General features: G+C 41.3%; 1 protein-coding gene across 3 annotated transcripts in view; it reads left to right on the top strand.

Moving 5' to 3' along the window:
- The window catches only part of UVRAG (UV radiation resistance associated), a 101,232-nt gene that overhangs the window by 38,590 nt on the left and 40,154 nt on the right, over window positions 1-22,488 (top strand). For all 3 annotated transcript variants that reach the window (XR_012833456.1, XM_075742596.1, XM_075742595.1), the window contains exons 7-12: window positions 5,233-5,338; window positions 7,126-7,252; window positions 12,215-12,299; window positions 12,772-12,859; window positions 13,441-13,501; window positions 15,552-15,717. Coding sequence is in view for 2 of the 3 variants with exons in the window: in XM_075742596.1 (XP_075598711.1) it covers window positions 5,233-5,338; window positions 7,126-7,252; window positions 12,215-12,299; window positions 12,772-12,859; window positions 13,441-13,501; window positions 15,552-15,717 (633 nt within the window). In the remaining variant the exon portion in view is untranslated. The remainder of the gene's footprint in view (window positions 1-5,232; window positions 5,339-7,125; window positions 7,253-12,214; window positions 12,300-12,771; window positions 12,860-13,440; window positions 13,502-15,551; window positions 15,718-22,488) is intronic.

The following is a 22,488-nucleotide window of genomic DNA, read 5'->3' as shown; positions in this document are numbered from 1 at the left end:
GAGTCTTACATGTATAAGTCAGTTAAAACTGTTTGAGAGAATGATGGAAAGTATCTGTGCTTCAACAGCACTGGCTTGTTTGAGTTTTGTACAGCACTGGCTCTTGCAGAGGTTTAATGTCATAAATGAACAAGTCAGACTTACATTTTATTCTCTTCTTAATCCCTACTGTCTTCTCTCACCCTACATCTGCTTTTGACAAATTGTAGGTATAGGTTTCTGAGGAAATTGGGAAAGTGAGTATATGATTATAAATTAGAAAAATTTTTCTTGTGGGAAAGCAGATGTAGCAAATGATGGTTTAAGGGGCCATGTAGAAAATGTTATAGCTGGCTGGCACTCTCCATAATCTAATTTCTGGACTGATATAAAGTAGTGTGTGTTCCATTTTTTTGTATTTAATAGGAAAGTCTTGGATTATTTTTTTTCTTTAACAGTAGGTTTGGGTATTTTACTTCCATGATCCTACATCTCAGTGCCAGAAGTGTTCTGTTCTGTTTTCTAAGTCCCTGGTAGTAATTCTCAGTTTAAATTTAGCCTCATTGTAAACCAAGATTGTTCTGGCAAATAAGACCATAGGCACTTATTTCTCTTATGAGAAGTAGCTGTATTATGTGACTGCGGTAATTAATTGATGTATTTATGGCTTAAAGTTCTGTACATGAAAAATCCAGATGTGTCTAATAGAAGCACATAGATATTTGGAGTATATGTTAGAACTACAAAATAGTGTATCAAATGCCTAATAAAGTTGAGGCTCTTTCATTAATGTAAATATAAACGTATGTTAGTTTAATAGGCTCAACTGTCACTACACTCCAGCTTTCATTCTTTTGGAGATTGCAACCAGGATTGAACTTGCTATATAAACTAGTAAATCACTAAACAAATTCACGACCAAGAGGATCTCTCAGTTGCAAGATACTGCAATGTGTCTTAAAGTGTTTCAGCTGAACCTCCAAACATTGCCTCAAATGTACTGCAGGCTGAAAGAGAGCAAATGTGTTGCTGCAGCACATTCCCAAGTTGTAAAGTCAGGTTATGTTGGTCCACTGCATTGTGCAGTCTTTGGGATGTCAGGAAAACTGCTTGATCTTGCAAAAAAAAGACAAGGATGTTATTGCAAAGAAATCCTGTAATGGTGAAGAGGTCCAAAACTTGGCAAATCTTTTTTTTCTTTTAAGTCAGTACCCACACTGAATTGATCAGCTGAACATTGTATGCTAGAATTGTTTCAGATCTTACAGCCAAAGTAGAAAGTAGGGTTTTTTTGGGGAGAAGAGGATACAATTTTATTTCAGACTTGAAAACCCTCAAAGAATTACCCTGAATAGTCTGTATTTCAGCAACTTGGGAACTAGCAAGAGCAGAGGAGATATGCTGAATTTTTGCCTGCTGGTTCTTCCTAGACTGGTTAGGGATGCAGCTTTTGTTGGTCTTCGCTTACAGTACATGGCTAACAGTTTTGTGTCTATCCCACTGTCTTTTAAACTTCTAAATGAAGGGAAAGTATTTTGTTTCCTCTTAGTCTCCCCCATCTCAGAAAACAGGTGATAAGAGAATGGGAGTAGAACAGCAGCTTCATGGATCACCGCATCTAAACTATATTAGGGTGGTAAAGAATTTCAGTGTCTGCTTTGCTTTTCAGTTCTTTCCCAGGCAGCAGCATGCGACTCACCTGATGTTGGACAATTGCACGGCAGCTCTCAGGGCCCCAAGCAGCAACAGTAAATCTGTCACAGCATTTGTATTACTCTGCTGCTGGCTGACAATGGCTGTGAGCTGCTGCAGAGACACCAGAACAGCCTGCGGACACAGGATGACGACACTGTTGGCTAAGCTATCCCTTTAAAAAGGCTTGAGTTTCTGCTCTAACTGGCTTGGCTTTTCTGACTGCTGAAGGAAATTTGGTAGCAGGCCAGTGGTCTCTTGAAGCCCTGAATTAGCTCTTTAAGTGCTATGGAAGTGCTAATTTTGATAATAAATAATAATTAAAAAAACCCTTCTTGAACAATCTAGGAAGAATCCAGTGTTGGCTTATAGCACATAAATTATGCCATCAGTTGGCTCATTGTTGTCAATTACTAAACCAAGGCAGACTGTACTCAAAGCACAAATTGTGCTAACTTTAGGCCGTAGCGTTGGACTTGCATTCAAACCAGAAATGGAAACAATACGTGGTCAATTAGCCTTGAAATTTCTCTCCATTCATTATATACAAATTTTAATCCAGATTTATGACCTCAACTTGCTGATCTCCATTCATCGGTGCAACCATAAAAATCTGTCTTGTGCATGCAGAAATGATGGACACAATTCTCATGCTGATGTTCTTATGGCTTAGTTTGCGTTCCTGTTGTTGGATGACCAAAGAATTCCATGTGGGTGCAGTGGGGGCTTTTTTGGCTGGGGAAGGGAGATATTTGTTGATAGTTGCTGCTTTTGTGATGTGAAGTCCCTAAAATTTTTATCTTGGAAGGCTTAACTTCGGATGTGGTCATGATCATACTGTTACCATTGTAAACTTCTCGGAACAACAGTGAATGTACTGGGATTGCAAGAAAGAAAACTTAGTGATACTGGTTGGCTCAATGTAAATGGCACTATTTGGCCTCAAGGCAGCCCAGTTTAACTGCAGGGTTGGGGTTTTTTTATATTGCAAGAAATGCCTGGATGATGTTTGGCTTAAAAAGAAAACCATTTTTTATTAAAAATGGACTTGATTGCTGAATTATTCTGTATAGCAGTCTTTATAGGTTAGGAATATACTTTTGGGTATAGATTCACCGAAGTGAATAAGTATCCTAAAGTGCATACTGGTTTGAGAAGTCAGACTAAATAGATGTTTGTTCCTTATCCTTGGGCACAGGCAGAAGAACTTGAAGCTGTTATAAAATTTGTAGGTTGTTATCTGAGTATCCCTGTGAGGAACTCACATGGCAAATGACCCTTCTAACAGATGATGAGTTTTATAAATACTTTTTCGAAGAGTAAAACACTTTTCAGCGGTCAGATTTTGCTCCCTACATGGTGTGATGTGAAGACTTGTACAAAATGTCTTTTTTTAATCCACTAACAGACTAAATTAGGAATGTTCTTCCAGTATAAAATTAGATGAAGGTGAGAGAAAGGGAACGGGAAGTGTCACTCTGTTATTACTCCTTACCTATAAGTTTTAGCCTTGGGTAAGGCGTTCTTATGTCTGGAAAGAAAATGTTCCACCGTTTTGGAATGGGACAGGCTGGAAACTGTTGAAATAGGAAACTTAGCCCCAGCTGTGTGCAGTATGACAGTAGAGATCTAAACGACATTCAGGATGGTCAGCAAACCTCAGCTGTGACCTGTGTAACTGTATGTTACCTAGCCAACAGCCTCAAGATGTATTCGGGAAGGTGGGAGTTACAAGTAGTAGTTCCCAGTAGGAAATAAGTGTTTCCAGGAGGTCTCGGTACTCCATTAGGGAAGTGAGACTGAGCCCTTGGGTGACCCAGGACCCAGCGCTGCTGGCCTCAGCAGTCTTTTTCCACCCCTGAAGCCTTTGGCAGCCAGCAGAGCCGTGCTGCTTGATTGATGATTTAGATGGGGTACAGCTACCCCCAAAAAGCTCGCAGGCTGTGTGTGGTATGAACAGTCTGAGGAGCCCTAAAGAAACAAAAGGAATCACTTAGTATAGCTTCAAACAAAAATCTGTTACAGAGAACATCATTTAGGAGAAGCAATAGTGTGAAGGAGCTAAAGCAGTCTGACTTCAATGCTATAACTAAATGAATACTTGTAGAAGAGTCCTAAATGGCAATGACCTTATTTAATATTACTAGCACTGCTGTTCCCTGTTGTCTGTGTGTAATCTCCTCTCTGTGTATTTTTTTGGTGGGCTAGGTGGTTTAGGTGCTGTCCTTGGACTGATTAACCGATACGTAATGTATGCTGTTGAGGTGAGACGGGATGCTGAGGGGAGATGGTGTGAGGACATAATGCTTTGTGGTTACTCGTATATGAAGCACGTAGCCTGGTTGTCTTGGTCTAGCTGCATACAGACCATTAAAAAACGTTAGCAAAAAAACTTTAAATAGCAATGCCTCAATTACTTATAAATCTGGAAGAGATTAGAGAACGTAAAAAGGAGCTGAGTAACCTCTTCTGGTGCTCCAGTGCTTTGGTCCTTGGCTGACAGCAAATTCGTAGTCTTGCTTTAGTAAAATTAAGCATTGCTATGAAGAGGCAGAGATTTTTAACTTTGGTGAAATGGAGATGATCGTTAAAACATGCATTGAAGCAGGCTCGGTCTTTTTGTTATGTTTGCCTGGCAAAGCACTAACGTCATGCTGTAGGTTATCTGACCATGTTTTTGCTGTTCTGACTAGTCCTTAGTTAAGTGCTTGTTCCAGCAGCAAGGCTGCCTGGAGAATATCTTTACAAAAGAAGAAGCCGTTAGTAGTGAAACTGGGAATGGGAAAAGTAAGCTTGGGTTTGCATGCCTTAAAAGACATAGTCTATGTCTGCAGACCAACTCTCTCTTTTTTTCCTACTAAATATGTTAATTTCTGCTCCATGTTAATTTTAAGAAAGATGTTAATGCCTCTCTTCAACCTGCTTTTGCCATTGTTTTCCTCTACCTGATTTTTTTCTTTTCTTCAATAAATATGGCAAATAATCAGTTTTCCCTCTTCACCCTGAAGCCAGGGCTAATGATCAGAAACACATCATCATCTTTTCATGCTTCAAAGATGATTCAGTTAAGAATCTCAGGTTTTTGTTACAGATGGACCCATAGCATATTTGGAGATTACTAAAGGGTGGTTCGTGCTCTTGGCTTGGGTGGTTGTGTGTTATCTAAAAGATACCTGCACTTTTTAAAGCTGGCCTGTGTTAACAATGCTCACGGTAGCTGTCGTGTGTATGTGTCTTGATGTTGACAGTGTTATAACTTAATTGTTACAAGAGATCCCGATGCTTACCTGCTCTCTCACTTACAGCTTTGCCTTATCAACATCTATTGAATTTAACAAGTGAGAAGAACGTTTGGTACTTGATCGAATTTAGAGACTTGCTGGTTTGCTTTGGCTACTCATTTATAAACTGTGCAAGTTATGATTCCTCTTTTAATGTTGTATTTCAAAATAGAAGCTGACAATCTGAATTCATATTACTGCTGCTGGAGACAGCTGGCGTGTTCATTGTTAGGAGACGTGTGGGGAACCTTTAGTACAGCTGTAACTTCTCTTCTTACAGGCTTCACAGAGCCCAGTGTGCAATTAAACAGACTCAGGTAACTGTTCAGAAGATAGGAAGGGAGATTGAAGAAAAGCTGAGATGTACATCTACAAGCAACGAACTGGTAAGTTTGATTATTTAAAACTGTATTTCTACAGGCTTGCTGAAGCATCTGGCTGATGTCTTGACTTATTTTTTTAGCACTTGAACTTGAACTTGTTATTTTAAACCTGTCATTTCACATGGGAACACATCTGAGAAGTGTAATGTAATGGATTTTTAGGTTTGTGTGTGTGACTTGGATTGATAGATTGCTTATCCTATTTTTACTTTTATTTCATATAATTGCTTTTGTACTATTGAAGCATAAACATTGGACAATGTGTGAAAGAGGTTTATCAGGAAAAACAAATTTTTAATGATTTAGATAAATCTTGACAGGAACCTGTGGTGGATTTAGAGCAAGGTGAGTCTACTGGCTGTATCTTCTTGCACCCTGCTCCCTTTGGGTGAACAGAATTAATGCAAAAGCTGTCACTCAAGTGACACGTTCATTTTAAGTAGGAATTGTATCAGATTTTGCAATAGCTTTTGACAGTTTGTTTTGCCTGTCCTCTTCCCCTCTCCAAAAAAAGTGTTCTGGCAGTAGTCTCTACTTTATGCACAGAAAGGCTGAGCTCAGCTCAAAGCAGTGACTTGACAGAACAGGAGTGGCTCGTGGCGACTTCATTATATTGGTACTCACTGGCACGCGTCTGGTGCCGTGTATGGGAAAGGGCAAATTTGTGATGGGAAGTTACTTTATTGCTGTAAGGTAGTCTGGGTTTGAGAGCACTCAGCTAGTTTCCAAAAGTGTCAAACTGGCTTAAGGGCTTGACAAAATGGAAAAACTGGAGTTTACTCACTCGAATTACAGGCTAGTATTGTAGACAAAGCAGCAAAGTTGTCAACTCCTTTAAAGGGCAGCGTAACATCTCCTGTGAGTGACTCCAACCCAGAGCTACTTTGCCTTCTGTGGGTATCTTTGCTGTTAAAAGGTTTTTAACCATCTTTTTTTCCAATTATGGATACCCTTGTCCCTCCATGCACAGGCTTTTCACTTATAAGTATGTGTGAGCAAAACTACATGAAGAACACTAAAACCAAAAATGGCAACGATCATACACATGATGCAACTTCTTAGCAACAATGGTCTATGGTATAAGGAAATGATTACCTATTTTTCTTTTCCTTTGTTCAATAGTGGAAACTCTTGTTGGGCTTCCATTCCCCCTTATAACTGTGTGAGCTATAGTTTCATTCCTTAATACTGAGTCATGTTTCCTGCTGAAATCTTGAACTAGAAGGCTGAGCGTACATGTGTAATTGAAGCAAATCTGAAGTGGAAGGAAGAGTTCAGCAAGAGCTGATTTTTTTTTTTTTTTCCAGGCAGCTAGTGTTGAAGTAATATTATCTCCGTTAACTGCTTGAAAAAGTGAAAGCTGGCGGAGTTATACAAGGTGGCAGTGTCTCATAGTACTTACACAAGACTTGCTCACAGGAATGTCTGACTGCCCCTTTGAACTCTATCAGGGGTATGACTAGACTGAAGAGATGTAACTTCTCTTTTCCGTTTTGAATCTGTCTTCAGTTATTCTCAATAAGGATCTAGTAAATGTGGTAGATATTCCTTCCTTAAAACAAAACAAAGAAACACTTACAATAGAAAATTTTGCTTCACTGTGCACATGGCAGCATAATTTCTTAGTGGAGACGGTGCATCGAAGGAAAAAACAAGATTCTTTTTAAACACAGGAATAGAATTTGTCCTGGACCTACTCTAAATCTAAAACTTTTAAAGAAGGGATCCTTCAAATATAATTGTGTGTAATGATGTAATATTATTTTTTAAATCTATTTTTCTTCCAATAGAAAAAGGAGAGTGAATGTTTACAGTTGAAGATCCTGGTGCTACGTAATGAACTGGAGAGGCAGAAGAAGGCCCTTGGTCAAGAAGTAGCCTTGTTGCATAAGGAAAAAAATACTTTGCATGACAGAGGTAAGTGTAGAAGTGTTACTGCTTCTGTTGCAGATATTCATAATCTGCTGATCAGAAGAGCTAGCTTATGATCATGGTGACCTAAATGAAGGTGGTGTTTTGGGTTTGGCTGCTTTTTTTTTTTAAATCTTGCTCCAATGTGCTTGTGTCTATCTGAAGTTTGCAGCCAGATATAATCGTAGAATCATAGAATGGTTAGGGTTGGAAGGGACCTCAAAGTTCCAACCTCCCTGCTGCGGGCAGGGACACCCTCCACTAGACCATTGCCCAAAGCCCCATCCAACCTGGTCTTAAACACTTCCAGGGATGGGGCCTCCACAACCTCTCTGGACAACCTGTTCCAGTGCCTCACCACTCTAACAGTAAAGAATTTCTTTCTAATATCTGATCTAAATCGACCTTCCTTCAGCTTAAACCCATTACCCCTTGTCCTGTCACTACACTCCCTGATAAACAGTCCCTCACCATCTTTCCTGATGGCCTCTTCAGAAACTGGTATGCAGCAATTAGATCTCCCCGCAGCCTTCTCTTCTCCAGGCTGAACAACCCCAACTCTCTCAGCCTGTCCTCATAGCAGAGGTGCTCCAGCCCTCCAGTCAGCTTCGTGGCCGCCTCTGGATTTGCTCCAACAGCTCCATGTCTCTCCTGTACTTGGGGCCCCCAGAGCTGGATGCAGCATTGCAGGTGGGGTCTCACCAGAGCAGAGTAGAGGGGCAGGATCACCTCCCTCAACCTGCTGGTCACGCTGCTGGGGATGCAGCCCAGGACACGGTTGGCTTTCTGGGCTGCCAGCGCACACTGCTGGCTCATGTTGAGCTTCTCATCAATCAATACCCCCAAGTCCTTCTCAGGGCTGTTCTCAATCCACTCCTCACCCAGCCTATGGTCGTGCTTGCGATTGTGCTGACCCATGTGCAGGACCTTGCCCTTGGCCTTGTTGAACTTCATGCGGTTTGCACGGGCCCACCTCTCCAGCCTGTCAAAGTCCCTCTGGATGGCATCCCTTCCTTCCAGCGTGTCAACCACACCACGCAGCTTGGTGTCATTGGCAAACTTGCTGAGGGTGCGCTCGATTCCACTGTCCACGTCATGGACAAAGATGTTGAACAGTGCCGGTCCCAGTACCGACCCCTGAGGAACAGCACTCGTCACTGTTCTCCACTTGGACGTCACAACCCTTTGAGTGTGACCATCCAGCCAATTCCTTATCCACTGCGTGGTCCATCCATTGAACCCATGTCTCTCCATTTTAGACACAATGATGTCATGCGGGACAGTGTCAAATGCCTTGCACAAGTCCAGGTAGATGATGTCAGTTGCCCTTCCCTTATCCACAGATGCTGTAACCCCATCATAGAAGGTCACCAAGTTTGTCAGGCACGATTTGCCCCTAGTGAAGCCGTGTTGGCTGTCACCAATCACCTCCTTGTTTTCCATGTGCCTGAGCATAGTCTCCAGGAGGGTCTGTTCCATGATCTTGCCAGGCACAGAGGTGAGACTGACTGGCCTGAGTTCCCTGGGTCTTCCTTTTTACCCTTCTTAAAAATAGGGGTTATGTTCCCCCTCTTCCAATAGGCAGGAACTTTGCCAGACTGCCAGGACTTCTCAAATATGATGGTGAGTGGCCTGGCCACTTCATCTGCCAGTTCCCTCAAGACCCACAGATGCAACTCATCAGGTCCCATGGACTTGTGCACCTTCAGGTTCCTTAGATATTCTCGAACCCGATCTTCTCCTACAGTGGGTGGTTCTGCATTCTCCCAGTCCCTGCTTTCTGTTCCCTGGGCAGTGTGGCTCAAGGATTTGCCAGTGAAGACTGAGGCAAAGAAGTCATTGAGTACCTCAGCCTTCTCCATATCCTGGGTAACCAGTTCACCCATTTCATTCCGGAGGGGACCTGCATTTACCCTCGTTCTCCTCTTGTCACTGACATACCTATAGAAGCTTTTCTTGTTGCCCTTGACATCCCTGGCCAGACTAATTTCTATCAGGGCTTTGGCTTTCCTAACCTGATCCCTGGCTGCTCGGACAGTTTCTCTGTATTCTTCCCAGGTTACCTGCCCTTGCTTCCACCCTCTGTAGGCTTCCTTTTTTTGTTTGGCTTTGCCCAGGAGCTCCTTGTTCATCCACAGAGGCCTCTTGGTGGATTTGCTTGACTTCCTCTTTGTTGGGATACATTGCTCCTGAGCTTGGAGGAGGTGACCCTTGAATATTAGCCAGCTGTCTTGGGCCCCTCTTCCTTCCAGGGCTTTGTCCCATGGTATTCTACCAAGCAGATCCCTGAAGAGGCCAAAGTCTGCTCTGCTGAAGTCCAGGGTAGTGAGCTTGCTGAGTGTTCTTCTTACTGCCCTGAGGATCCTGAATTCCACCATTTCGTGATCACTGCAGCCAAGGCTGCCCTTGAGCTTCATGTCCCCTAGGAGGCCCTCCTTATTGGTGAGAATAAGGTCCAGCATGGCACCTCTCCTCATGGGCTCCTCTATCACTTGGAGGAGAAAGTTGTCACCGATGCATTCCAGGAACTTCCTGGATTGCTTGTGCTCAGCTGCACTGTCCCTCTAGCAGATGTCAGGGTGGTTGAAGTCCCCTGTAAGGACCAGGGCTTGTGAGCGTGAGGCTGCTCCTATCTGCCTATAGAGGACTTCGTCTGCTCGGTCCCCCGGTCAGGTGGCCTGTAGCAGACCCCTGCTATGATGTCCCCTGCCCCAGCCCTCCCTTTAATCCTGACCCATAGGCTCTTGGTGGGCTCCTCCTCTGTCCCCAGGTGGACACTGATGTAGAGGGTGATGCCCCCTCCTGTTCTGCCCTGCCTATCCTTCCTAAAAAGCCTGTACCCTTCTATCCCAACACTCCAATCACAGGAGCTGTCCCACCACGTCTCTGTAATGCCAATAATGTCATAGCCTTGCAGGCACACACACATCTCCAACTCCTCTTGTTTATTCCCCATGCTCCGTGCGTTCGCGTAGAGGCATTTCAGTTGTGCCCCCGATGAGGCTGACTTATTGGCTGGGGTGGCTGGGATTCTTCTGATGTATCTTCCCAGTGTTACCCCGTTGGTTCCTGTTGCATCCAGAGCCCCCTAGGCTCATCTCCTCTAGGCTTCGAGCGTGCTGTAGTGCATCCAGCACATCTCCGAGCAGTAGGCCGAGGGCCCTTGCCAGCTCCCCGTCCCTCCAACCTGGGCACATCATCCCACAACACATCGCTGGCAAGCCCAATGTTATCCCCTTCCCCCTTCGAGCCCAGTTTAAAGTTCTGTTGATGAGCCCCACTAGTTCCTGGGCAAAGATCCTCTTCCCCCTTTGAGAGAGATGAATCCCATCAGGGTTCATCAGGCCCGGTGCTGCGTAGGTTGCCCCATTGTCAAAGAACCCAAAGTTGTGGCATTGACACCAGCCACGGAGCCATGCGTTTATGGACTGTCTGCCTGTTCCACCCAAGATTGCTGCCCTCAACTGGAAAGAGGGAGGAGAATATTACCTGCGCTCCTGAATCCCTCAGTGACTGCCCTGCTGAAGTCTCTTTTGATCGCTTTCGTGGCGCCTGCCTCTGCTTCATCCCCACCCACGTGGAGGAGCAGCAGTGGGTAATAGTCAGAGGGCTGTACCAGGCTGGGGAGTTCCCTGGCGATGTCCTTAACACGGGCCCTGGGGAGGCAGCGGACTTCTCTGAAAGGAGGGTCTGCCCTGCGTATCGGGCCCTCTGTACCCTTCAGATGGGAGTCCCCTACGACTATAACTCTCCTTTTCTTCTTTGTTGGGGTGGTCACGACCCGAGGCATGGGCCTTTTGGGCCTAGGTGCTACCTCTGGAGTAGCTTGACTGTCATCCATACCCTCGCTCGAGTGGCTTCCACAGCCAGAGCCTCGTACCTGTTGCACAGGGGTACATGGGATGGCAAAGTGGGTGAGGAGGAGAAGGTTCGCTGCCTGCCATGCCGCGCACAAACTTGTTTCCGCTTGCTCCCCTCTTTGAGGCTGCTGTCTTCTGCCTGGCAAGGGGAGGATACAGGGTCCCCCTTCACTTTGGCTTTGGTCTGTTGGCTGTCCCTGTTTCTGCTTCAGGGAGGGCAGAGCTTGGCTCCGCCAGTCTATGTCTCTCTCAGCCTCTCTTATGTTCCTTAACCTCTCCACTTCCTCACGGAATTCTGGCACCAGGCACCATTCACTGCCTGTGTTATACTGAATTCTGGATGGGAGTTTCTGGTATTGTGTCTCTAAATAACTTCTTACTATGATACCTCTCTCAAATCTGTGCTTCGTGAAAATTTTATGAGAAAATCAGAAGAGCTGCACTGTAATGCAGTAAACAGTGGCTTGATGCAGGTAAGTTATAATGTCATGAGAGATGTTATTGTACCTATGATTAGGATCTCATATTAAGTGTTAGAAGACAAAAATCCCTCTTAATAGCTTATTACATAGGTGAAAGGTGAAATGCTCAGCTGTCTTGGTATTTTGTTTTACTGGGACAGTGTCTTATAGGTAAACGCTATATTGCTGTCTCTTTGGAGCTCACCAAAGACCAAGCTGCGTGGATGTTTGATCCTGTTGCAGGACTTTATTTTTTTTATTTATTTTATTTTTAATACCTAGTTGAGTCTAAAAGAATTAGTCGCTACTAAAAATAAGGTTTTTACCATTTACTTAATTCCGGCTGCGCAAGTATTGAGGTGCCTTAACTGAATTACTCTGCTTCTGTGGACATGAGGGGAGCAGGTGTTAAAGGAGAATGAGGTTTCATTGGTTGTGTTTGGCTGGTGAATGGTGTGTAGTGCATGAAGACTTGTGTTCCTTCTGCACTGTCGTTCCCTGGTTTGGCAGCATAACATGGAAAATGGGCATCTAAGAGTAAATGGAGGATTATTGCCAACATTTTTGTCAGTATCTACTTTTTAAACTTCAGATAACTAAGAAAATACTCAATACTAATTTTTTTCCTGATTTCTTGTGTTGTTTAGAGAATGCGTTTGAGTCTGAATACCAGAAACTTCAAGAGCATAACGAATCCTTGCATGAATTAAGAAAGGAATGCACTGCGAAGAGGTAAAAGGACCTATGCTTCTTCTGCAATTGGAAAGGAAACACAGCCTTGAGAGTAGGGCATTGGAAGTAGGACTCTTGGTACCGATTTTTTCCCCAAAATTTTGCCCCAAAAGTTCCCTTAAACCATCTCTTCTACAATTTATAGATATCTAAAGTGATAATTAACAGTGGCAAGTCTAGAAGAGAACAGATGCTTGGTTGCACTTGTGGACTGTGATAGGACTTTTAGGTCTGTTTTGGTGAAACACAGCTTTGTGATATTAATTGTCATAGTCAAAATATGACTATAACATGAGGTATAACTGAAAATGAACAGTTAGCTTTGTCTTCTGTAGTTACCTTTGTGGAATTACCTAGCTTTTTGCAGGAGTGGAGGTGATACTTGGGAAGATGCAGAAGGGATATGAGGGCTTGATACATTTAGTTAAAGCTTTTGAAGAAACTAATGGTTTTGGGATCTCTTTCCCCAAAGAGAACTCTTTTTGAAGACAAATGCCCAGCAGACTATTCGATGCAAGCAATTGCTGTCGGAGCTATCCTACATCTACCCTATTGATCTGGTATGTTTCTAGTGTTCTAAAAATCTGCTTGATGTGAAATGAGCTTCCAATTTATTACACTTTGAGCAAATTGCGTGTTTTATTCGTGATGAAACTTGCTCTTTGCTCATGCTGTTTTTTCCAGCTTTTTCTTGGATTTGGTCCTTAGATTGCAAACCTCATGGGGAGAGGACTTATGCCAGCATCTCTCAAATAGTCTCCACTATAAAAGTAGAATAGCTTCGCTGTAATTTAATGGATACTTTCCATTTTGTTTACAACTATATAAAGTAACCCTGACAGTAGGCTAGCCGAACTTGAACAGAGTGCATATGAACAGATGTCCAAATATTGAGCTCCAAAAGCTTTTATATAATGAATTAAGATGAAACTTTTCCTTCTTGAAAAAAAAAGTTGCATTTATTTCTGAATTATATGAAATGTGGGCTAAAACGCTATGTCAAAGTCACTCTGGATTTCATAGAATATTTAGTTTTTTTCTTTACAAAAATACTTTGTTGTCAGCAGATTTTGTGCAGGTTTCTGTTTCCAGGATGTTATTGTTCCATTCTCACTTTCCATTGTTGATTTTAAACTTGCAGAATGATCAAAAGGATTACTTTGTTTGTGGAGTCAAGCTTCCTAATTCTGAAGACTTTCAAGGTAGCTGGATATTCTTAATTTAATTGCTACAGTTGACACTGCTTCTAAACTTCATAAAATTCAGTAAACTGATAGCAATGGCTTCGGATCCAAATTTCTGACTAGAAGAAAACTTGTGTGTTATTTATTCCTACTTCCTAGCTAGTACAAAGGAAGTTACTGTTGACTCTTAGAAAAGTACCTCTGTATTCTAAGAGTCAATAATAATGAAAGGCTGGAGCAGGTTACCCAGAGAAGCTGTGGAGTCTCCATCCTTGGGGATGCTCAAAACCCAGTGGGACACGATCCTGGGCAACCTGCTGTAGCTCACCCTGCTCTGAGCAGGAGGCTAGGACTTCACAATTTCTAAAGGTGCCTTCCAAACTTAGTGATTCTGGTAAATAGTTGTGTCTGACCTAAAATTCTATTGTGGCTACTTTCAGCCCATAAATCGTGATGGGACAATGTACATGAATCTCCATTCAGTTTGCAGTAGTTGCCAGTGAACTTACCAAATAAATATCATGCATAAATAAGACTTTAAAGCTGCCTGACAGTATGGAGTAATTTACAAGTCAGCTTCTACTTTAACTGTCAACAGTCATCCTGTTGCAGAAGAAAATATATAGTATGCCTGTTCTTTATAACAGTTGTCCAGGTAACTGCATGCAGTCATCTACAAATCTTTGACGTGAATTGAAACTTTATTAAAATCCCCTTGAGAATTACTTGCTCACTCTGCAAGGCATGTGGTTTCTTGGGCAAAAGCCTAATCTATTGTCTAACTCTTTAAAGCCATCCCATAGGTATTAACTTGTGCTAACAACATGTAAATTGGATGCTAGAATAATGGAGGAATAATCTTTAAAAGAAGTTAATTTGTCAGTATGACAAAAATCAGTCTATTGCTTTGTTTTGCTGATGGCACTAAATGTGGTAATGAAGTCGATTTGGTAATTCTTGAGAAATCAGTGGTGTCCATCTTTTGGCCTGTTTTCAGTTTACTGGTATTAATTATGAAAGAATTACTAATTCTTTATCCAAGTCTCTAGAAATACTGCATTATGAGGAAGAAGTACTATGCATTTAACTTAGTGAAATACGCAGTTAAATTTGAAAACCAGCTGACATGTATCTTATTTTGGACTCTTAGTAAATAATTTTTTTTAAAAAAAAATTATTCCCTAAAAAGCCAGTTTTTCTGCAAGTGTTGAAGACGTCTTACAAAATCCTTTTTTGAAAGCAATGTAACTATTAAACCCATATATTGTGTTGTGTTCTAATAGAGCTCAGTTTCATAGTTGTTGCTCAACATCATTATCAGCTGAGAAGGTGCTCTGTTTAAGCTCCCTTGTGCCTCAGAGGAGATGACTGTCATGTTTGTTTTGGTGTGTTCCCTTACAAAGAAGAAAAATAGAGCAAAACAGAAAGGAAAAGCCCCTACGTGGCTAATGGATGTAATTTGAATCGCAAGACCTGTGTGTGTTCCCAGCCAGGTGATGCTTTAAGGTTGAAGCCTTAATTGTTAAATTGAAAATGATACTTTCAAACAATGGGTTAATCTAAGTTCTTCCAGTTATTGGCAGAGAACAGAGTTCATACCCTGGGGTCAGCATTTCTCCAACTGATCTCACTAATGAATAAAGTGATGGAAGAATGCAGCTTTTTCCTGACCCCGGTCATACATGTCAGCTACATCTAGAGAAATGCTTAAGAAAGTTTAAGACTTGAATTTTGTCTTGGGAATTTCATTTCACTTTTTTCCCATCTCTTCTTTACCGTCCCTTACCCAGCCAAACATTGAGAAGAGTAACTTTTAGTTTTGAAAGTGTAAAATTGGAAGGAGAACAAGCTATCACCCATTTTATGTTGCCCTTTAATGACAGAGGCAAATATAGCCAACTGCAAACAATTGTAGAGCAATCTACATTTTATTTCAGACTTGTATCTATTAAGTTATAACTTCTGATAACTTCATAATTGTATCTTTTTCTGAACACTAAGGATGAACTTGCACTGAGCCTGCGCTCAGCTTCAATTTGAAATAATGGAATATTTTTGTTATTGACAGCAAAAGATGACGGAAGCATTGCTGTTGCCCTGGGCTACACCGCTCACTTGGTTTCGATGATTTCCTATTTCTTACAAGTGCCACTCAGGTATCCCATAATTCACAAGGGCTCTCGGTCTACAATCAAAGATAATATCAATGACAAACTGACAGAGAAAGAGCGAGAGTAAGTATGTCGTACACACACTTACGCACTTTCTTCAGAACAAACCTTGAACAGTTTTGGGTAGTCTGAAGTGACACAGTTTGAACTCATTTCTTACTGCTTTCAGTAGCCTTGGGACAGTCGTCGGAGTTTCTCGCCTTGGAATTCTGTGATCTAATAGAGTAGTTCAGATTTGTTATTCCAGGTCTGTTGGCATGCATGTGCTATTGATTGGGCTTCTGATAATGACAGAATAACTTAAATAGTGTGTCTTAGAGGTAGGTTGGCTGGTGATTGGAAAACTTGCCTTTTGTGTTTTGCTCCTGGCTGTGGGAATAAACTGCAGATAGGAAATGTAGCTTCGCTGAGGAGGTACTGCCAGTACTGGACTAGTGGTTGATAAACAAGAGAAAATAAATAGCTTGCTTTAACACAGAGGACTTTAACCAATTGAAAAAGAGCACTGTAAACTGTTAGCCAATATAAATCAACTGAATATTCAGTGAAGATTTTTTCATCTGGTCTGTAATCATTGTCTTTCAACAGGTAGCTACACTGTTGTTGTTGTTGTGCTACTAAGAAACTATTTTGCTGTCCTTAAATATGGTTTCTGATTGCCTTCTCCTGCATTTTGGCACTTTTCCTATTTTCCCCACTATCTTTGCACCTGCGTGCTGTAATATGAAAATAGTGGCCATTACTGGTTAAGCTTCGCTTTGTAGCCTGCAACCACAGAACTCGAAGGCAGGCAACACTGACCAGCTGTGGGAGGCCAGCAGCTCCACTCAGAACCTGTGTATGTATGGATGACTGCAGAGACAGGCTTGCAGCGCCAGTAACCTTGTTTTTCCATATGCAGGATTTGAAAAGGGAGCAAAGAAAATGGCTGAGGGCAAATGAAGCCTGTAAAAAAAACCAAACAAACAACAAAAAAAACCAACAAAAAAACCCCCCCACCTCTTCTCTTTGAAAGTATGGAATCAAAGTATTATAATATTTTAACACTAATTTCTAATAGTCCAAATCAAGATGGAAGGGTCTCATTGTGCATAGCTGGCAGTATTGGGATGCTGGGAAGTGTCTGATTTCTCTTTGAAGCTCAGTGACTTTTGGCAAGACAGCAGAGGTAACTTGCCTTAAAAGTTAAACTCACCACGGTTTTGACACAATAAAATATGACTGGAGTAATTATGTCTTGCAAATAAATTTTCATACCACCTTAATAACTTGTCCAAACACTTCCTGGGTAACTTAATAGAACATTAATTTGTTTTGCTTCAGTTTAGTTCTCTGAGCGTATGATCATACTCCTTCCTTTACATCACTTTCGGAAGGGCAGCAAAGTAGAACATTTATATCTGGAAAACAAATTTCTGAGGAGTAGAGCTGCCTGTGTGTGGGTGTATAAAGATTAAACCAATTTCCTGTTGTCTGAGACAGATTGGACGGTTTAGTCCTTCAGGCTAAAGCCTTCCAAACCCTCATGACTTAATACTTTATTTCACAATAGATTTCAGAAAAGGAGAAAGTTTAGCTAAGTATATGAATCCCTGTTGGGCCGTTTACCTGTGTTCTGCAAGATTTTTTCAGGATTAGCTCCTGCCTGAGATCTTCTCTTCCCAGCTTTTGGAGAGTCAATCCTACCAACTCTCAAAGGACTTCAGTTGCTATAGAAAACCTCAAATGTCTTCACTTGCAATTTCTTTCTAAACTAAGAGCTGATGTTTCTCACCTGCTCCAAACTGAAATGAACATAGCAATTAACAGGCTTTATTAAATTTCTTTATTTTGGTGACCTGTCCTTTAGCAGCTTTTCTGACTCCAGTATAAACTGTTGAGTAATTACAGTGAGGTGTTCTCTTTACTCGAGCTTTACTATAACACATAGCACCATGATTATTGACTAGGTTAAACATTTTACTTGGCTTCGTGTTTTGGTGGGTTTTTTTTTGGACTGTAGGATTGCCTTGAGATGCATATTAAGAGATTCTAAAAATTGGGCTTCGGGGGAATAGCTGATGTTTTCACTTGAGAGCAATTTCATAAGTACACGTTTGTTTTTTATGTTATACTGTATAAATGTGTTACTTCACTTTCAAGTTTCTGTACCAGCTTTTTAAAGACCTTATTATAAGATGGTTAAATATTTTGAGAGCTCTCAGAATCTAAGTTATGTTTGGGAAATATTTTCTGTTTCAGATTTGTTTACTTGTATGATCCAGGTCACTTAAACCTCAAGGCTTTTGTAGAAGTATTCAGTTGTCTGCTGTAATTACTGTTATATTGGAACTTCAGAGCATACAGAAGTAGGAGGCTGGGGTGAGAACTCAGCACTTGTGTCTGGCCACATTACTGAAAGTATAGAATATCTGCCAGTGGCATAGAATATATGATCAGCTTTGTAAATGTAGAGACATTAGTGTTTATAATCTCTTCAATAACTCTTCCCTCCTTGTATTCCATATAATTGTTTTGGTACTACTAAAAGGCTGTAAGTTTTCTCCCATAAATCTGCTTTTTCTTGACTTTCTGAACCACAAAGCAAAGGCAAGAATATAACTTTCACTATATATATCATTAAGACATTTCTTCTGTGGTCCATTTCAATGTCTCCAGAGTGCATCAAATCTGTAGGAAGAAAGAGTACCATTCCTCAAAAGTTCTGGACTCTGAAAGATTTCAAAGCAAATGATGGGTATATAACTCCCAAATTTAAGCTATTTAGGACAGCAGCATGTTCCTCACTCCGGTGACAAACACACATGCTTGCTGAATAAACCACCTAATTCCTTGGCACTTTCTTGCAGAACTGAAACCTAGTACTTCATCACATCCTTGTAAACATAGTAAGAATGCTGAGATTAAACTATTTATGATATGTTCTAAATGGCGAAGCCCTGCATTTCATGCTTCTGTTAGTCTGCTCCCAGATTTTTAAATAAAGAACAGCTTCCAGTTTAGAGCAAAATAAGGAGTGTTGTGTCTGGAGTGAGACATACTTTATGAAATTGCCTGTGTTGGTGTTGCTGCTATTGTCATCATATTTTTAGATAGTCATCAATTCTCCTCTTTGAATGCCAATAAAAGCTAAACATCTTGCAAACGAAATGCCTGCATTTTGCTGGCTGGAAGCTTACTGAATCTTTTTGAAACAGTATCAGTCTCCTTGTTCACTTTAAAGTGAGTACAGTAAAGCACACTATGCCATCTGTTTGGGAGTCTTTTGGCATCTCTGTTGAATCAAAGCTATGCTCGGTTGCTACTTTTTATAACTGAAACTTCACGTGACACTTCTACAACCTCCCGGTTGAATATTTAAGAATAGAATACTTGTTTAATCAAATCACATTATACAGCTTAGAAATATGTATACTCCCCTAAGAAAACCAATGTTCTTTGGAGCTTCATCATCTTTCAGGTACCCTACTGTGTCTGTGTAAGTGAAATGGACATTCAGAGCAATTATTTCTGTTGTATTTTTGTATTCTCATTCATGCTGTGTCTTGTAAAAGGTTTTAAAGAACTCTTACGTCCCTGCTATGTAATTGAGAAATGAGAGTGATTTCAAGAAATAGTTGTGCTAACATTGTTTCTCTGTAGTAAGAGTGAAGGGAAATGAAATACTACATGCAGTGTGTTCTGGTTCATGCTACACCTTCTTCCCATCAAAATGCATTTAGGGAGGATTAGAAAACTAACACTAGTAAGAAAGTAATCACCTCAAAGTCCTGTTTCAAGGCAGAGGCAAAAAATGAAGGGGTAGAATACATGATTCCAAAAGGGTTTGTATTTAAAAGGCAAAAAGAACGCTGTAGTTTTCAAGCATAGCCACTGGAGCACATGCAGGCGTTTCAGATTTGTCTGATCTTGAAAAGGTGCTATTTTTTTTCCTGGTGTTGTATGTTTAAATATTGAACTTCTTGCCCCCTAATGTTATAAAGGTCAAAAGTACTTATAAAGCTTAACAATAAAATAATAAAAAAACCCAAACAGGCCCTAGACAGTCATGGAAGAAGCTGGATCTAGTCTGGTGTATTTTTTTTGCAGGAACATTTGGTATTAGCTGACCTGAGATAACAGTAAACTACTGTAAAGGTTTCCTTGGCATTTGTAGTTTATAGAAAGATTAAAGTCCTTTCTTCCACTCTGCTTGACAAAGACAGACACCAGCAGGCTAAAGGATATGCAAACAGTTGCAGTGCGGTCTGACATCTGCATTCAAAGGTATCTGACCTCTCTGCAGTTATGTTTTATGATTTATATATTTTCTGCACCTCAGGAACCAGACACTCATGTGAAATGGCATAAGGAGGAGTGAAGTTGAGCATGCTGCCATTTACCTGTGGCTTAGATATTGGGGACACTTGAAGAATTGAGCTAGACCACTTTCATATCTGAGGCAGAAATTCTTCCCTGTGAGGGTGCTGAGGCCCTGGCACAGGCTGCCCCGAGAAGCTGTGGCTGCCCCTGGCTCCCTGGCAGCGTTGAAGGCCAGGTTGGATGGGGCTTTGGGCAACCTGGGCTAGTGGAGGGTGTCCCTGCCCATGGCAGGGGGTTGGACCTAGATGGGCTTTGAGGTCCCTTCCAACCCAAACCAGTCTGTGATTCTAAGTGGCAATGATAGGTAGTTTCATGATTAGTTCCCTGACTTGCATAGTTGGAACAACTTCTATTCTACTTGGTTTTGTGCATCATGCTGCTTCTTGTCCTGCCTGAACACCTTCTGTTGTCACTAGGGAATGTCTGTCAGTTGCTCTACTATGTTCTCATGGAAAACAGGATCAAAATGTACGCTGTATTTGCAGCTAAAAGTGATAGGTCTGATCCTGAAGTAATTTTCTAGAAACTATTTCTGTGATGTGGGGTTATACCTAAAAAATGTCTTTTTCTGGAGCTCAGCTTCATCATTATTGCAAACTTTGAGCGTTAGTCATTTGTTTGTTTTGATGTTTAATTTAGGTAGATGTTGTAGAAGTAGCTGTTTTGAGCCAGGGTTGTTAAGATCTGTTGGCATCAGACTTGATACAGAAGCAAAGTCTGAGTGTGTCCAACTTCTTATATCACAGAGGCACTGTAGCACTTGAAACTAGCTGTGATTCTCTGGGTGCTGATACCTTAAAGGCCAGTTTCATTTCATTGCCATAGCCCGTGTGGGAAGTACAAAGGTATGAACAGTAAAAACCAGGTCATCTTTCACTGGGATGAGGCAGTCTTGTAGCAACTGAAGAGCTTATCAAGTGTGAAACGCAGCTGCCCTTGTTGGATCTCCAGAATACTTCTGGATTCCTGAAGGATGTAAAGCCATGAGTGAGTTTATCCTAGTATGACTTCTGCACAGCTAAAGCCGACATGCAAGTGCAGGGCCAAAGGGCTGCAGCACTGCATGCGGTGAATGTTAATGTTATCTGCATGGCTTGTTGATTGAGTCTTGAGTCCAAACCAACAGCTTGGTTTATCCCAGTTTGGGATGCTTGTAATTGCTTCAGGGAGACAAATTTCAGAGAGGCAGAAAAGTTAAGAGTAGTTGGACCAGATGTACTTTTAATCCGCGTGTGTTCAAGCAGTTTGATATGTTGGTGTTGTGTGTTAGACATACCCATTTGCACTGATAAAAGAAAACTTCCACTATTGTGTGTGGTTTACACAGTGTTAAGTCATGCAATCTGAGTCACTGACTGTGTAAGGTCTGATGTAAAGTTTCACTTCTCGGGCCTGCAAGTAAAGCAGAGTTTATATCAAAACCAGTTCTGCTACAAGACTGCTTCCAAATTACCTTTCTCCATGAGCTGTGTTGTCTTTCACCTCTTAAGTGTGACAAGCTGGATTTGCAAATAAGAGAAGTGTGGCTGAACAGGCATACAGATAATTTTGGATCATTTGGAAAACTACTTGTTGAATGAGCGTGGTCTGGAAGTTGTCCTCACTACTGTGGCCTTGCTCCTATTTCAAAGAATGGGAAAATTGGACTTTCAGCTGTAGTAGACTTACTACAACTGGAGGTGGTTATAGCTTTGTGCCTGGTAACAGATAAGCCACTTGCAACAAAGCAGTCTGAAAAATTGTGACACGAGCAAGTGAAGAATAACTTATCACTGACATTAACATCTTCCACCTCAATCGAGAAGTCTTTAATCATATTTGGTACTTCAGCTGAGATAATCAAATGGCAGCTTTGGGGAGAAATCTTGGCACACTTAAATCAGATGGAGATGGTTTGTTGAGAAATCTAATAGCTGTCAAAGCAAAGTTGATTCTTTGTGGTAGATTGAGTGTGTGTTAAGTGTTCAACTATATTGCTCAAAGAATGCTTTTTGCCATGAACTTATCTTGAACTGTATTTTATGTTCCACATTCTTGAGGATATTTAGCTAGAATCCTGGCTTATTTTATTCTTGATCACCAAAATAATGCTTTTTGCCTTCGTTGGGTCAGCAAATATTACTGTGCATAGATTGAGAATTAGATCAGGTGTTCTTTAACAAATTTAGGTACTGTTAACACTATTTCTGGGAATTAGAAGCTTTTACATGCTCCTGGCCAGTCCAAGAAAGCAGATTTTGTTTACTGCAGTAGATGAGACCACTGACCCCAGACATCTACAGCTGAGAAATGTTTCTGTGAAGACATACTAGTCTTAATTTACTCCCATTGGAACACTATACTCCTGATGAGATTATTTTTCAAAACATTACTTCATTTTTCAACAAGCAGGGACTTGACCTGTATAAAATGTCCTCTAGTTAAAAATGATCCTTCAGTGGCAGAGAGATTTAAAGTTCTGATAGTGAGATT

This window comes from Balearica regulorum, chromosome 1 (genome assembly GCF_011004875.1).
Source record: "Balearica regulorum gibbericeps isolate bBalReg1 chromosome 1, bBalReg1.pri, whole genome shotgun sequence".
Taxonomy (NCBI): domain Eukaryota; kingdom Metazoa; phylum Chordata; class Aves; order Gruiformes; family Gruidae; genus Balearica; species Balearica regulorum.
Note: the sequence above shows the minus strand (reverse complement) of the source record. Positions and strands in the feature narration are given on the sequence as shown.